The sequence below is a fragment of the Saccoglossus kowalevskii genome, chromosome 8, assembly GCF_978046115.1.
Source record: "Saccoglossus kowalevskii chromosome 8, keSacKowa6.1, whole genome shotgun sequence".
NCBI classification, from domain to species: Eukaryota; Metazoa; Hemichordata; class Enteropneusta; family Harrimaniidae; genus Saccoglossus; species Saccoglossus kowalevskii.
In genome coordinates, this window is record NC_140648.1 from 39464185 (window position 1) to 39482019 (window position 17835).

Below are 17835 nucleotides of genomic sequence, written 5' to 3' on the forward strand. Positions count from 1 at the left end.
GCACTAATCTTTTGTACAATAGCCGTTGAGCAGCAGGCCATTGACCTATTTTTTTATTTCCTAATTTGTTGGTGCCTTTTTTCACGCTGCATAACGTCATATTGTCTAGCTCCAAGATGCAAGTAAGAAAACTGATTTCAAAAGATTGCGTGGGCCCCGATAGTGTTGATCATAGAAATTTTTCTTGTGTCTTTGGTTGAACATGGAAGTCTGGGTTGAACAACTTGTTTCAATAAGTCCTTTCAAATCGAATAATAGCATGATGCATGATATTAGCTTATGGAATTACCGGGTAACACCTTCGATTGGAATGATAACAGCTGTTTTTACTAAGTAACCAACTGGGCGGACCATGCAAATTACATTTCCCGTGACGCACTGGTGCAGTCCCTGGGATTGCGGAGCCGCACTTAAACATTTTATTGCTGTATACTGATAGAAATATTATTTCTAAAGATGCAATAAAAGGTTAAGGTTATTACATGTGTTATTAAAAAAATATTTCTCTCAAATTATTATTAACAATTGTATTAATTTGAATAATTCTGATATTTTAAGATGTTGGCACAACTTGTGCGTGATACTTCTCCATGCACATAAATTTGTTCTACCCATGTCTAGTGGTGATTCATCACAGCCACAGTTTGAATTGACTCAAAAATTAGTAATTATGTTACTAGTATTAATTGGCTCCAAAATTAACTGACTTAATCGCATGAAGTAAACTTATAGTAACCAGCATTAATGCATGGCGATTGGTTATGCAAATGAGCTGAACAATGTCTTGAATATGCACTTAACAAATTACGATTACTATGTTTATCTTTAGCTTTTAGAAATGAATACATGGGATAAACAGGATGTAAAATTGTAACCCCACAATATCATAATTATTAAACTCAACTCATGTAGTAATTTTTACCTTGCCTGTGAACCATCAAAGATGGAAGGGAAAGTTATATTAAGGGAAAAATTTCTATCCGGCATTGTCGCCCTCGGCGTCATCATTGTCGTCGTTAATAATTGTTATTGTGTGCACAATAACTTTACTTAAGTTTTTATAATATTAGTTTAAAAACTCACTTCAAACAAAGATTGCAGTGTTTGAAGATGTAGGTTCTCAGGAGGCAACAGTACTCAGTGATTGATCTAGGAATTCATTAAGTGGGGCCATTGGGGCCCCTCTTGTATGAGAACAAGGGCCATGAAAAATTACTGGGGGCCCAGAAGTTGGCATAGCAATGGCGTGCTCATAACCCTGAAGTGTTCACTTGGCACAAATCAACCAGTTTACTGGTTGTCAGGATTGTCTGGAGCATAAGTGAAATATAGCAATCTAGTGACAGGTCTGAAGAATTTTCCAGCATTTAAAAGCCTGAATGCATAAAAAATGATATTTTTATTTTTATTGGGCAACATTATATTGAACACTCACTTGTTGTCCTATAAACAAGTTTTATAGTACTGAACAGTGCCCTTTACTAATACCTTCTTCATGACCACTTACATCTACCTACTGGGACAATTAATGGAACATTGACAAACGGAAGCTGCAGAAGCTCCAGTGCTTGCTAGAAAAGACTACATGTAAGCAAGTATTTCAGTTATTTTTTTATTTATCATAAATTGCAACAAAACACAATTTGGGAAGACACTTCAAAAACAAATGTTGCAACAAAATGCATGAGAAAATAATATATTCACCATTTCACTATGGAATACTTATAATTTCACTTTTTGGGTATAGAAATCAAATCAGTTGGGTTAAACTTTGTTGGATACCAATTCACTGCTTTTTACTTAGTGTTGACAGTTTGTCACTATTATACATAACATTGAAATGTCAATTCTTTACAGGTGGTAATGGATGGGTTCTGGTGTGACACTGACAGTGGGTGCTACATTGTTTTAACACAGTCTGGGGATAACCACCTTTCCTGCAAGAAAAAGAAAGTTGGAAGAGTCAAGATAAATTCTAATATTGTAACCATTGTTATGTCTGTAAATCATTTTGCATAGATCAATAAAAATATTTTTTTTAAATTTACAGGTTTTTGGGTAGTTTTTAAGACCTATGCGTTTTTTATAAGAAACAACACAACATCACCCAGAGTTCTTGAATTATATTTTGAAAAAACGCCATAAAATTAATTCTGATAGCCAACTAAAGCATTCTGAAGCCTAGTGTGTGTATGCAATAATACATAGAAAACTTTCAAAACTAGAGAAGAAAAACTGAAAATCAAAGAAAGCTTAGAAAGAACTCCCATGTGTTGAGAGTATTGGAAACACATTAAATATAATTCGAAATTACTTAGCTGAAAACTAATTATGCAAATCAGAAAATTAATATGACCAGATTTGAGTGTAAAACTAATGAGGTCTGCGCAATGTAACAGAAAATCTATGTCTCCAAGTTTAATTGAAATGTGATTAGAACCAAACAATTATGAATTATTATGCTTATTAGGGAATTAATATGAACAGATTTTTACCCCAAACTAATTAGGTTTGTACATTGTCCTAGAGCATCTTTGTACTAAGTTTCATTGAAATGGAATAATTAGTACCGTGAAAACTCCAAAACTTTGACCCCTCTAAAAATTCGACCGCCTATTTATTTGCCGGGTTTCGGTGTTTTATTTACCTCCAAATTTTCGACTCCACTAAAAATTGCCGACTCATTTTTATTCGAAAATTGCGACCAGTTTTAGTTTTCCCCCAAACGAAAAAAACTCAGATGTGAGCGTTCAAACGGGACCTTCCTCGAAGGCATGAATCCGGGTTTCTGATTGACTGAGAGATTTTTATTTTATTGGTAACGAAAATATATTCTAAATAAACGAAGTTTCAAATAAAAACGAACACAAAAATCTCGGCATGCTGCGTTTCTGAATTGTTGATTATTACTGTACTCAGTAGTGATTATAATAATGTACACAAAATAAATTTGTTGAATGGTTATGAAATACAAATAAAAGTCAACTTAGTTTCATCGTAAGCGAATGATTCCGGTCTCGTATAAACGTTTGATGCTGTAGGATATCCGCCATGTTCTCTTAGGTCAAATAGGTCAAATCGCTAATTAACCAATCAAAAAGCTGGATGATGCCAACGTGTTCAAATTACCATAGCTTATTTAAATATGTTAATGTTATTGAACGCAATGCGGAAGAGATTGATGTTGTAGTACGATATTTTGGCTTGGATTTTGATGCGAAAACGGCATGATTTTTTTTAAATAAATAAATTAGTTGTTTTTAAAAAATAAACTGGTCATCTGAAGAATAATTTAACATTGTTCACAGTGATAACAGCTCATTCTCGAAAGGAAGCTTACCCGCTCACGCTAGTCACGATAAAAATCATACACGTGTACTCTTGAATAGACAGACGTCAATGACTACGGTAAAACTTAGACTCTATTTTAGCCGGCAGGATTGATTGAAATGTCCGAAAAATGACGCCAAAATACACCTTAAAAGTCCCATTTTATTTTCTTAAATCCCATTTTATTTTTTAATCCAAGGGCGAATTTACGGCAGAATTTGGTCCCTCAAATAAGGGACACGTGAGCTTTGATTCTAACCGGATACATTGCACTGGGTCGGGGAGATAGTTTGCTAAACTTCCATGTATCTTTTGTCCAATGGGTACCTGTACTTCGAACATTCGCAAGTTTTCCTAGGTAGTGCGAGACAGCTTTGTCTTTTGACCTATTAGTTTTGTGCTGACCTCTTCTCCGCGTCTTGATGTTTTGTTTTGCTTGTCATAATACTCACTGATTGATGACTTTGTTTAGATTTTGAGTTACAACTCAGCCACGACCTTTGCTTTTACCGTGAAACATGAGGAAGTTTACGTCAATTGACGGACATTGCATTTTTTAAAAATTAATGAAGCACACTGTCTATCATCCCCATTTTTTCATTTGCTGATTTCTATTCTGAAAAATTCGACCGTCCGAAAATGCACCTTAATTTTGACTCTAAAAACACGTCACATTTCTAACACCAATTATTTAAAACCGGTCGAAATTTTGGAGTTTTTACGGTACTTTAGATATCAGTGTGAAAGCTTAAAATTGGTTAATTATGCAAATTAGATAATTAATATGTACAGATTTTAACCCACAATTATTCAGGTCTGTCTATTGTCCTACAGCATCCATGTACATTCATTGATATGTGATGTATAGTACCTGAGATATCAGTGTGAAAGTTGGTTAATTATGCAAATTAGGTGATTAATATGCACAAATATTTACCGGAAACTAATTGGGTCTGCATAATTCTAGATTCATTGAAATGTGATGATTAGTACTTTAGATATCAGTAGAAAAGCTGAAAATTAATTATGCAAATTAGGTAATTAATATGCACAATTATTTACCCTAAAACTAATCAGGTCTCTGCATAGTCCTAAAGGATCTATGTACCAAGTTTCATTGAAATGCGATGATTAGTACTTGAGATACCCGTGGAAAAGCTGAAAATTAACTAATTATGCAAATTAGGTGATTAATATGCACAAATATTTATCGAAAACAATCAATCTCTGCATAGTCCTTGAGTATGTAAGTACCAAGTTTCATTGAAATGTAATGCTAACTACTTATATCAAATGCTGAAAATTAATTAATTATGCAAATTAGGTAAATAATATGTACTGATATTACCATAAAAACTATCAGGTCTGTGCAGTGTCGTATGACATCTATGTACCAAGTTTCATTGAAATGTGATGATTAGTACTTGAGATATCAGTGGAAAAACCGAAAATTGACTAATCATTATGCAAATTAGGTAATTAGTATCCACGGATTATTACCAAAAACTAATCAAAACCTAGCATTAGTTCAGAGCATCTATGTACCAAGTTTCATCAAAATCCAATGAGTGGTTGTTTAGATATCAGTGGAACAGTCATGGAACCACTAAAAAATAGCTAATTATCATGCAAATTAGGTAATTAATATGCACGGATTTTTACCAAAAATTAATCAAATCTGCGCATATGTTCAGAGCATCTATGTACCAAGTTTCATCAAAATCCAATGAGTGGTTCTTTAGATATCAGTGGAACAGTCATAGAACAGCTAAAAATTAGCTAATTATCATGCAAATTAGGTAATTAACGAGCATGGATTTTTACCAAAACCTAATCAAATCTGCGCATTGGCCCAGAGCATCTATGCACCAAGTTTCATCAAAAACCGATGTATGGTTCTTGAGATAGCAGTGGAACAGTCGGACACACATACACACACACATACACACATACACACATACAGACACACTAACTGCAAAGACTCCCATTTTGTGCTTCGCACATGGGAGTCAACAATATAGTCAGCTATCTCAAGATAAGGTCATGTACATGCATTAGTAATCCAAACATTCACCAACACAAATATGAAAAACAACCCAATTTATTTTTTTCCCTACTTTTATTTGCTTGTCAGTTTTTATTTTCCTGTGTGTATTTTTATTCTCATCTTAATTGTTTGTTTATCTTTATTAATGCAATAAAGATAATTATTATTTCAAAAAATAGTCTTATATTTTGGTTTCACGTGTAATGTAATGTTGACCTACAAAACACTTCGCAACTTCGCTTTGATTTGATAATACATGGTATAGTACTAAGTAGGCTCTTTTGCTGGTCATAATTTTCAAAGTAAAAGTGTAATTTATTAAAATAACATTAGCATTGAAAACAATGAATACCGTAACAGTGTTATGATTGTGTTTACGTACCAGTGGGTGCCGCCGATTAACATCGGAACTAGTATCACTGCTAGTTACCGTTGTATCTGTTATCTCATATTTATCCGGCCCTCCAAACGTTCAGAAGTCTCAGAAACTGTTTCTGGGGTATCATTTTCTTTCATAGAACGAACTGATGCCCGAAGATGACCTCATTCATCAACCGCTGGCTTTTATTCGCCATGCTGTTTAATTGCACACGGTCCACTTGAAGTGGTCACGTGATGAAATTTGCGACATTATTGTCGCAAAAGATTTCGCCACGAAGTAAGTAATGGGTCGTTAAGGTCAATCAGCCTCTTTACGGTAAAAACAACGCAACTACGTAATTGTTTCATTAAATTGGCAGGAAAAAAATGTTGCGCCCAAACTGGCGCACAGTGTTATGAATAACGCGTCAACTTTGATTTTTTTGCGCAAATTGCGCAATGGCGCAGCCTAGATCAAACACTGAGTACTGTTGATTTCTCCCTCCACTGGACACCAACTAACTATTTAAAGCAGAGCTTGCAACATGATAGCTATTCATAAAGGGTGTTTTTTTTTTTTACTTTTCATATAATAGCAGTCACACAATGAGGCAGTTCATATTTGTCTCAGTGAATAATTAATTTTAATGATAGACATCTGTACAAAATACTTGGACAAAAGCCAGCTAAAATTTTCTGTTATCTTGAATGTTTTATGAATCTAATCACTTCTAAATGCAGTACTTTTTTTCTGAGATGAGGCATTTGTTTTTATACTAAAATATCTGAATTACTTTGAATAAAGCTGGAAATTATGTCCCTTAAAATAATTAAACAAATAAGGCACCAATGTTTTTGTAAGATATTTACATCTTTAAAGGACATTCGGTAGACTGATTCCCCACTGTTGTTTCAACCCCAAAACTTTTTTATATTCAAAATTAATTATGACAATGCATATTTATATTGAAACAAACTATGTTAAAGGGAATTATATTATATAACAAATGGCAAGGTCACCAGAGTTCAACTATGTTATCATTATGGATGTCAAACAGTAAAATCAGCTTATCATAGGCTACTTGTTTAAAGCGGGGAAGTTGTCACCCTCGCATGCATCAGTTGACCATAGCATGTCATTGTTTACAAACAGACATCTACCCATGAGCCTTTGCATTTTTATCATGTGTTGTTGTCTCTTGGGACTCAATTCCCATGCATGCACAGGTGACGACCCTCTCTTTTTAAATGTTTGGTTGTGAAACATACTCCATATGTGGGTATGCTTACAATACAATAAACTGGTACACACTGACCATTTATGTTATTTTTTAGTAATCAAGCTTTATTGTTATACTTATCAATTAGTGGCTTTACAGAGAAGAGTATTCATAGACTTGTCATGTAATAAAAATAAAATCAATAATTAGAAGGTTGCAAACTAAGTAAAGATGATGGTACTGCGTCACTCTACTCATTTTATTGCCATTCTTAATTTCAGAGTTACATGTATGGAGTTTATCTGTAATTTGGTTATTGTAATGTTTACCCCACTGTATATTCTGATGATATAGATAATTACTGGAATGTATAACTCTCTTTATGATGTTCATTGCTTACATTGTATTGTTGTATTGCAGGGTTATATAATTGTGAATATGGGAAATATATTTGGGAAAAAAAAACAACAATCTCGAGTGACAGAACAAGACAAAGCTGTACTAGTGAGTATTATGTGACTGAAAAACTTTTTTACCTCAATTCATACTCACATTATACCATCAACCAAACTAAATACATTACACCAGTAACCAAACTAAATACATTACACCATCAACCAAACTAAATACATTACACCATCAACCAAACTAAATACATTACACCATCAACCAAACTAAACACATTACACCATCAACCAAACTGAATACATTACACCATCAACCAAACTGAATACATTACACCATCAACCAAACTAAACACATTACACCATCAACCAAACTAAATACATTACACCATCAACCAAACTGAATACATTACACCATCAACCAAACTGAATACATTACACCATCAACCAAACTGAATACATTACACCATCAACCAAACTGAATACATTACACCATCAACCAAACTGAATACATTACACCATCAACCAAACTGAATACATTACACCATCAACCAAACTGAATACATTACACCATCAACCAAACTGAATACATTACACCATCAACCAAACTGAATACATTACACCATCAACCAAACTGAATACATTACACCATCAACCAAACTGAATACATTACACCATCAACCAAACTGAATACATTACACCATCAACCAAACTGAATACATTACACCATCAACCAAACTGAATACATTACACCATCAACCAAACTGAATACATTACACCATCAACCAAACTGAATACATTACACCATCAACCAAACTGAATACATTACACCATCAACCAAACTGAATACATTACACATGTAACCAAACTGACGACATTACACATGTAACCAAACTGACTACATTACACTAGTAACCAAACTGACTACATTACACCAGTAACCAAACTGAATACATTATACACATAACCAAACTGACTACATTACACCAGTAACCAAACTGACTACATTACACCAGTAACTAAACTGACTACATTACACCAGTAACTAAACTGACTACATTACACCAGTAACCAAACTGACTACATTACACAAGTAACCAAACTGACTACATTACACCAGTAGCCAAACTGACGACATTACACATGTAACCAAACTGACTACATTACACATGTAACCAAACTGACTACATTACACTAGTAACCAAACTGACTACATTACACCAGTAACTAAACTGAATACATTATACACATAACCAAACTGACTACATTACACCAGTAACCAAACTGACTACATTACACCAGTAACTAAACTGACTACATTACACCAGTAACTAAACTGACTACATTACACCAGTAACCAAACTGAATACATTACACCATCAACCAAACTAAATACATTACACCATCAACCAAACTGAATACATTACACCATCAACCAAACTGAATACATTACACCATCAACCAAACTGAATACATTACACCATCAACCAAACTGAATACATTACACCATCAACCAAACTGAATACATTACACCATCAACCAAACTGAATACATTACACCATCAACCAAACTGAATACATTACACCATCAACCAAACTGAATACATTACACCATCAACCAAACTGAATACATTACACCATCAACCAAACTGAATACATTACACATGTAACCAAACTGACGACATTACACATGTAACCAAACTGACTACATTACACTAGTAACCAAACTGACTACATTTCACCAGTAACCAAACTGAATACATTATACACATAACCAAACTGACTACATTACACCAGTAACCAAACTGACTACATTACACCAGTAACTAAACTGACTACATTACACCAGTAACTAAACTGACTACATTACACCAGTAACCAAACTGACTACATTACACAAGTAACCAAACTGACTACATTACACCAGTAGCCAAACTGACGACATTACACATGTAACCAAACTGACTACATTACACATGTAACCAAACTGACTACATTACACTAGTAACCAAACTGACTACATTACACCAGTAACTAAACTGAATACATTATACACATAAACAAACTGACTACATTACACCAGTAACCAAACTGACTACATTACACCAGTAACTAAACTGACTACATTACACCAGTAACTAAACTGACTACATTACACCAGTAACCAAACTGAATACATTACACCAGTAACCAAACTGAATACATTACACCAGTAACCAAACTGACTACATTACACCCGTAACCAAACTGACTACATTACACACGTAACCAAACTGACTACATTACACACGTAACCAAACTGACTACATTACACCAGTAACCAAACTGACTACATTACACCAGTAACCAAACTGACTACATTACACCAGTAACCAAACTGACTACATTACACCAGTAACCAAACTGACTACATTACACCAGTAACCAAACTGACTACATTACACCAGTAACCAAACTGACTACATTACACCAGTAACCAAACTGACTACATTACACCAGTAACCAAACTGACTACATTACACCAGTAACCAAACTGACTACATTACACAAGTAACCAAACTGACTACATTACACACGTAACCAAACTGACTACATTACACACGTAACCAAACTGACTACATTACACACGTAACCAAACTGACTACATTACACAAGTAACCAAACTGACTACATTACACAAGTAAACAAACTGACTACATTACACATGTAACCAAACTGACTACATTACACACGTAACCAAACTGACTACATTACACAGGTAACCAAACTGACTACATTACACAAGTAACCAAACTGACTACATTACAAGTAACCAAAGGGTAAATCCTACTGTCAGCTGAGATAGCACATGGTTTTGGTGCTTTAAATTTCCATATTATATCAAAATAAAATAAAGTTGATAGAATATAATAGCAATAAACTATGCCACAGTTAGGAATATCACTGGATACAATTCACAATATTATGTTTTGAAGCAATATTTCGTGGTATATACCTGGCAGCACTGGTGGTTTATTATCAACTGTTGTACAAGTAAATTTCAATTCAAATAAAAATATAGTTTACAACCTATGGACATTTTGTTTTTCTCAATTAGCAACTCAAGCAACAAAGAGATAAACTAAAACAGTATCAGAAAAAAATTAATATTCAACTGGGAAAAGAAAGGGAAATTGCCAAGAAGCTACTGAAAGATGGCAAAAAAGAGTAAGTACATACAATATTGTCTAAATTATAAATTATGTGTTGTCAAGTTTCAAGTCTAGAAATATATATTTGTGATTATTTCTTTGATTCAAGGAAAATGCACAGGCAAGGCAACCAACTAATATTTTTGATAGACACAACAAAATATCTTTGTTTTTGCAGTTTTGTTTTACTCACTTTTGTCATGGAAAGAAAACATTTTGCATTGTTAGTTTGTTTTCCTTCCATACATTTGTTAGTCCCCGTTCGAATGCAGTCCGAAAACGGGGACTTATGTTTTGACCTCTGTGTGTGCGTGTGTGTGTGTGTGTGCGTGCGTGCATGCGTCCGGACCTGTATCTTAGAAATGCCTGGACCAATCACAATCAAACTTCACACATACATCATACATGATACTATATACATATGCACGTCAATTTGTCTCACGATCTTTTTCAAGATGGCCGAATGGTGGACATTTTTGTGCTAAAAATCATCAAAATCAAACATTTTTCAGCTGTTTACAGATGGATTTTGTTCAAACTTGGTATACACATTAGACATTATGGGACCTTGATGCAAATAATTTTGTTTTTCAGATAAGATTCAAAATAGCCGACTGGCGGCCATTTTGTTTTAATGAATGTGGTTCTCGTGCCACATCTCTGACTTGCTTTCACTGATTATGTTCAAATTTTAAATATTCATTATACATCATGTCATTGATAGACTGATATATTGGTTTGACGACTCTATTCAAAATGGCTAAATGGTGGTCATTTTTGTGCTAAAAAATCATCAAATATCAAGCATTTCTGGCATTTATGGATGGATTTTGTTCAAACTTGGTACATATATTAGACATTACGGGTTCCTGATGCACGTCATTTTATTTTTCAGATTGGATTCAAAATGGCTGACTGGCGGCCATTTTTTTTAATGATTGGGCTTCCAGAGCCATATCTCTTAAATGCTTTGACTGATTATATATTCAAATTTTATATATTCGTTATACATCATGTTATATATATACATGTATTCAAAATGGCTGATTTTGAATGCTGTTCCAGAGCAATATCTCTCAATAAGTACTTGTTTGACGATCAGATACAAATGTCTATCATTTTAATGTTAAAAAATCATATTTCTGACATGGTTATATTCCAGCTATATTACTATAAATAAAACTATATATCTTAAATTTGATAACTAATGGGGACTGTGCCATGCATGGCTTGTTATTTACAGTCTAGGTTCTCAATGGACAAGGTTGTAATAGTTTTGCTATTTTCTTTGTTTTTGCATTGTTGACACACTATCAAACAATGCACTTATCTCTTCTATAAATAGGACATGACATTCGATCGCAGTAGTTCAAAATATAAATTTGTCTGCATAATGCATTGCATATATGTTCAGTAACATGCTCTTTAGAAAAAAAATATGAATATATTTCCCACAATGCATTGTACATATGCTCAGTATGATTATTCATTTGTTTTACTTGATATTTTCATATTCTAGAAAAGCAAAACTTTTATTGAAGAAAAAAAGATACCAAGAGCAATTACTTGATAAGACAGACAACCAGCTTGATAACTTAGATAGGCTAGTTCAGGATATTGAATTCAGTCAAGTAGAAATGCAGGTAGTAGAAGGACTCAAAGTGGGAAATGATTGCCTCAAGAAAATGCACCAGGTAAACCATATTATTACCTTTCTACATGTAATTTGACCTTTGACATAAGTGAATTGTTTTGATGTCACTGTCAGATTGACATAAGATATTACTAATTTATAGTATCCATAGCAATAATTGAATCTTGTTTTGTTACTGTAGATGATGTCTATTGAGGATGTAGAAAGAATAATGGAAGAAACACAAGAAGGCATTGAATATCAGAGAGTATGTTTTTATCTATGTTGTTCTCTAAATTGTGTTCCAGACAGCAGGGCTGGTAACTATAAAAAGTTCACAGCCCTTCATTAATTAATTGAAGAATATTTTTAAAATGTGTTCCCATTCCAAGTAAGCGTAACAAACACTCCATTCTACTGGCAAACAAAATGGATAATTTATTTAAAACTTCCCATTTCAAATATTTGCGTTTTTGAGTTTTTGTATCAGCGATCAAAGAAGAATGGCATTCAAACTTAATCCAATAATATTATTTAGTAACATTGCATTTTCAAAATTATGTTACCATCTTGAGTGAAAAGTTACACGTTTCAGGCGTGCAGTAATTTCAAATATTAATATGAAAGCTAAGATTTCTTTATTAATTTTGAACCAAAATTTACAGCACTTTTCTCATTGACTCCAGTAACCAAACTGACTACTGAACATAATCAAGATTATAAAGTTTTCATCAATATGTTAAAATGTGTAAAAGAAAGTCACACAGTGTCCTGAGATGTTGATTTATATGTGTTTAGGAAATTGACGAATTACTTGCTGGTAGTCTAACAGATGAAGATGAAGATGCAATACTAGCTGAGTTAGAAGCCATTACACAACAAACTGATGATGTACAACTTCCTGATGTACCTGCTGATAAATTACCACATATTGAAGGTAAGGCTTTAAAGCAAAATTTGTCTTCAATTGTTCAATATTTTAGTAGCAACCGAAAAAGTTGTGAACAGCTGCTTTTAATCTGTATAGTATTTAATGGGAGAGGGCAGTATTCACAGTGAACCTGAATTTATGTAATACCGTAAAACCTTTTTACTGGTGTTTAATTTCACTATTTTTACTGGTATGCTATGGGCAATAGCAGTGGGGGATTAAGTTCACAAACTTGGCAGGGAATAAGTATTCACAGATTTTACTTATCAGCAAAAATAGAGAAATTAAAAACCAGCGATTAATGAATGCATTTACAGTATTTAAATTTAGAAGCATTGTTCCAGTGATTGCATTAGTTTATTACATTGGTTAACTCTAAATTGCATCCCATCATGTACAATAGCCTCCAAGCTACATCCCATCATGTACAACGGCCTCCAAGTTACATCCCATCATGTACAATGGCCTCCAAGTTACATCCCATCATGTACAACAGCCTCCAAGTTACATCCCATCATGTACAACGGCCTCCAAGTTACATCCCATCATGTACAATGGCCTCCAAGTTACATCCCATCATGTACAACGGCCTCCAAGTTACATCCCATCATGTACAACGCCTCCAAGTTACATCCCATCATGTACAACGCCTCCAAGTTACATCCCATCATGTACAACGGCCTCCAAGTTTCATCCCATCATGTACAACGCCTCCAAGTTACATCCCATCATGTACAACAGCCTTCAAGTTACATCCCATCTTGTACAACAGCCTCCAAGTTACATCCCATCATGTACAACGCCTCCAAGTTACATCCCATCATGTACAACGCCTCCAAGTTACATCCCATCATGTACAATGGCCTCCAAGTTACATCCCATCATGTACAATGGCCTCCAAGTTTCATCCCATCATGTACAACGGCCTCCAAGTTACATCCCATCATGTACAACAGCCTCCAAGTTACATCCCATCATGTACAACGGCCTCCAAGTTACATCCCATCATGTACAACGGCTCCAAGTTACATCCCATCATGTACAACGGCATCCAAGTTACATCCCATCATGTACAACGGCCTCCAAGCTACATCCCATCATGTACAATGGCCTCCAAGTTTCATCCCATCATGTACAACGGCCTCCAAGTTACATCCCATCATGTACAACAGCCTCCAAGTTACATCCCATCATGTACAACGGCCTCCAAGTTACATCCCATCATGTACAATGGCCTCCAAGTTACATCCCATCATGTACAACAGCCTCCAAGTTTCATCCCATCATGTACAACGGCCTCCAAGTTTCATCCCATCATGTACAACGGCCTCCAAGTTACATCCCATCATGTACAACGGCCTCCAAGTTACATCCCATCATGTACAATGGCCTCCAAGTTACATCCCATCATGTACAACAGCCTCCAAGTTACATCCCATCATGTACAACAGCCTCCAAGTTACATCCCATCATGTACAACGGCCTCCAAGTTACATCCCATCATGTACAACGGCCTCCAAGTTACATCCCATCATGTACAATGGCCTCCAAGTTACATCCCATCATGTACAATGGCCTCCAAGTTACATCCCATCATGTACAACAGCCTCCAAGTTACATCCCATCATGTACAACGGTCTCCAAGTTACATCCCATCATGTACAACGGTCTCCAAGTTACATCCCATCATGTACAACGGTCTCCAAGTTACATCCCATCATGTACAACGGCCTCCAAGTTACATCCCATCATGTACAACGGCCTCTAAGCTACATCCCATCATGTACAATGGCCTCCAAGTTACATCCCATCATGTACAACAGCCTCCAAGTTACATCCCATCATGAACAACGGCCTCCAAGTTACATCCCATCATGTACAACAGCCTCCAAGTTACATCCCATCATGTACAACAAACTCCAAGTTACATCCCATCATGTACAACGGCCTCCAAGTTACATCCCATCATGTACAATGGCCTCCAAGTTGCATCCCATCATGTACAATGGCCTCCAAGTTACATCCCATCATGTACAACGGCCTCCAAGTTACATCCCATCATGTACAACAGCCTCCAAGTTACATCCCATCATGTACAACAAACTCCAAGTTACATCCCATCATGTACAACGGCCTCCAAGTTACATCCCATCATGTACAATGGCCTCCAAGTTACATCCCATCATGTACAACAGCCTCCAAGTTACATCCCATCATGTACAACGGTCTCCAAGTTACATCCCATCATGTACAATGGCCTCCAAGTTACATCCCATCATGTACAATGGCCTCCAAGTTACATCCCATCATGTACAATGGCTTCCAAGTTACATCCCATCATGTACAACAGCCTCCAAGTTACATCCCATCATGTACAACGGTCTCCAAGTTACATCCCATCATGTACAACAAACTCCAAGTTACATCCCATCATGTACAACGGTCTCCAAGTTACATCCCATCATGTACAACGGCCTCCAAGTTACATCCCATCATGTACAACGGTCTCCAAGTTACATCCCATCATGTACAACAAACTCCAAGTTACATCCCATCATGTACAACGGCCTCCAAGTTACATCCCATCATGTACAACGGCCTCCAAGTTACATCCCATCATGTACAACGGCCTCCAAGTTACATCCCATCATGTACAACGGCCTCCAAGTTACATCCCATCATGTACAACAAACTCCAAGTTACATCCCATCATGTACAACGGCCTCCAAGTTACATCCCATCATGTACAACAGCCTCCAAGTTACATCCCATCATGTATACAACGGCCTCCAAGTTACATCCCATCATGTACAACGGCCTCCAAGTTACATCCCATCATGTACAACAGCCTCCAAGTTACATCCCATCATGTACAACGGCCTCCAAGTTACATCCCATCATGTACAACGGCCTCCAAGTTACATCCCATCATGTACAACGGCCTCCAAGTTACATCCCATCATGTACAACGGCCTCCAAGTTACATCCCATCATGTACAACAAACTCCAAGTTACATCCCATCATGTACAACAAACTCCAAGTTACATCTCATCATGTACAACAAACTCCAAGTTACATCCCATCATGTACAACAGCCTCCAAGTTACATCCCATCATGTACAACGGCCTCCAAGTTACATCCCATCATGTACAACAAACTCCAAGTTACATCCCATCATGTACAACGGCCTCCAAGTTACATCCCATCATGTACAACAAACTCCAAGTTACATCCCATCATGTACAACAGCCTCCAAGTTACATCCCATCATGTACAACAAACTCCAAGTTACATCCCATCATGTACAACAAACTCCAAGTTACATCCCATCATGTACAATGGCCTCCAAGTTACATCCCATCATGTACAACAAACTCCAAGTTACATCCCATCATGTACAACGGCCTCCAAGTTACATCCCATCATGTACAACGGTCTCCAAGTTACATCCCATCATGTACAACGGCCTCCAAGTTACATCCCATCATGTACAACGGTCTCCAAGTTACATCCCATCATGTACAACAAACTCCAAGTTACATCCCATCATGTACAACAAACTCCAAGTTACATCCCATCATGTACAACGGCCTCCAAGTTACATCCCATCATGTACAACGATCTCCAAGTTACATCCCATCATGTACAACAGCCTCCAAGTTACATCCCATCATGTACAACAGCCTCCAAGTTACATCCCATCATGTACAACGGCCTCCAAGTTACATCCCATCATGTACAACAGCCTCCAAGTTACATCCCATCATGTACAACGGCCTCCAAGTTACATCCCATCATGTACAACGGTCTCCAAGTTACATCCCATCATGTACAACAAACTCCAAGTTACATCCCATCATGTACAACGGCCTCCAAGTTACATCCCATCATGTACAACGGCCTCCAAGTTACATCCCATCATGTACAACAGCCTCCAAGTTACATCCCATCATGTACAACAAACTCCAAGTTACATCCCATCATGTACAACAGCCTCCAAGTTACATCCCATCATGTACAACAGCCTCCAAGTTACATCCCATCATGTACAACGGCCTCCAAGTTACATCCCATCATGTACAACGGCCTCCAAGTTACATCCCATCATGTACAACGGCCTCCAAGTTGCATCCCATCATGTACAATGGCCTCCAAGTTACATCCCATCATGTACAACGGCTTCCAAGTTACATCCCATCATGTACAATGGCCTCCAAGTTACATCCCATCATGTACAACGGCTCCAAGTTACATCCCATCATGTACAACGGCCTCCAAGTTACATCCCATCATGTACAACGGCCTCCAAGTTACATCCCATCATGTACAACGGTCTCCAAGTTACATCCCATCATATACAACGGCCTCCAAGTTACATCCCATCATGTACAACGGCCTCCAAGTTACATCCCATCATGTACAACGGCCTCCAAGTTACATCCCATCATGTACAATGGCCTCCAAGTTACATCCAATCATGTACAACTGCCTCCAAGTTACATCCCTTTGTGTACAACAGCCTCCAAGTTACATCCGGCATCCCTTTGTGTATGACTGCCCATCGTGTATAATGGCCCCCTGAGTTGCTCCCCATCGTGTATAATGGCCCCCTGAGTTGCTCCTCATCATGTATAATGGCCCCCTGAGTTGCTCCCCATCATGTATAATGGCCCCCTGAGTTGCTCCTCATCATGTATAATGGCCCCCTGAGTTGCTCC

The 17835-nt window shown here is 36.5% G+C and overlaps 1 protein-coding gene across 1 annotated transcript in view; it reads left to right on the forward strand.

The window, feature by feature from the left end:
* LOC102810061 (charged multivesicular body protein 6-A-like) overlaps positions 1 to 17835 on the forward strand; it is a 34412-nt gene that overhangs the window by 4013 nt on the left and 12564 nt on the right. The window contains exons 2-6 of the mRNA XM_085502597.1: positions 7378 to 7461; positions 10458 to 10567; positions 12071 to 12245; positions 12387 to 12452; positions 12983 to 13121. Of these exons, the coding sequence (XP_085358723.1) occupies positions 7396 to 7461; positions 10458 to 10567; positions 12071 to 12245; positions 12387 to 12452; positions 12983 to 13121 (556 nt within the window). The 5' untranslated portion in view covers positions 7378 to 7395. The remainder of the gene's footprint in view (positions 1 to 7377; positions 7462 to 10457; positions 10568 to 12070; positions 12246 to 12386; positions 12453 to 12982; positions 13122 to 17835) is intronic.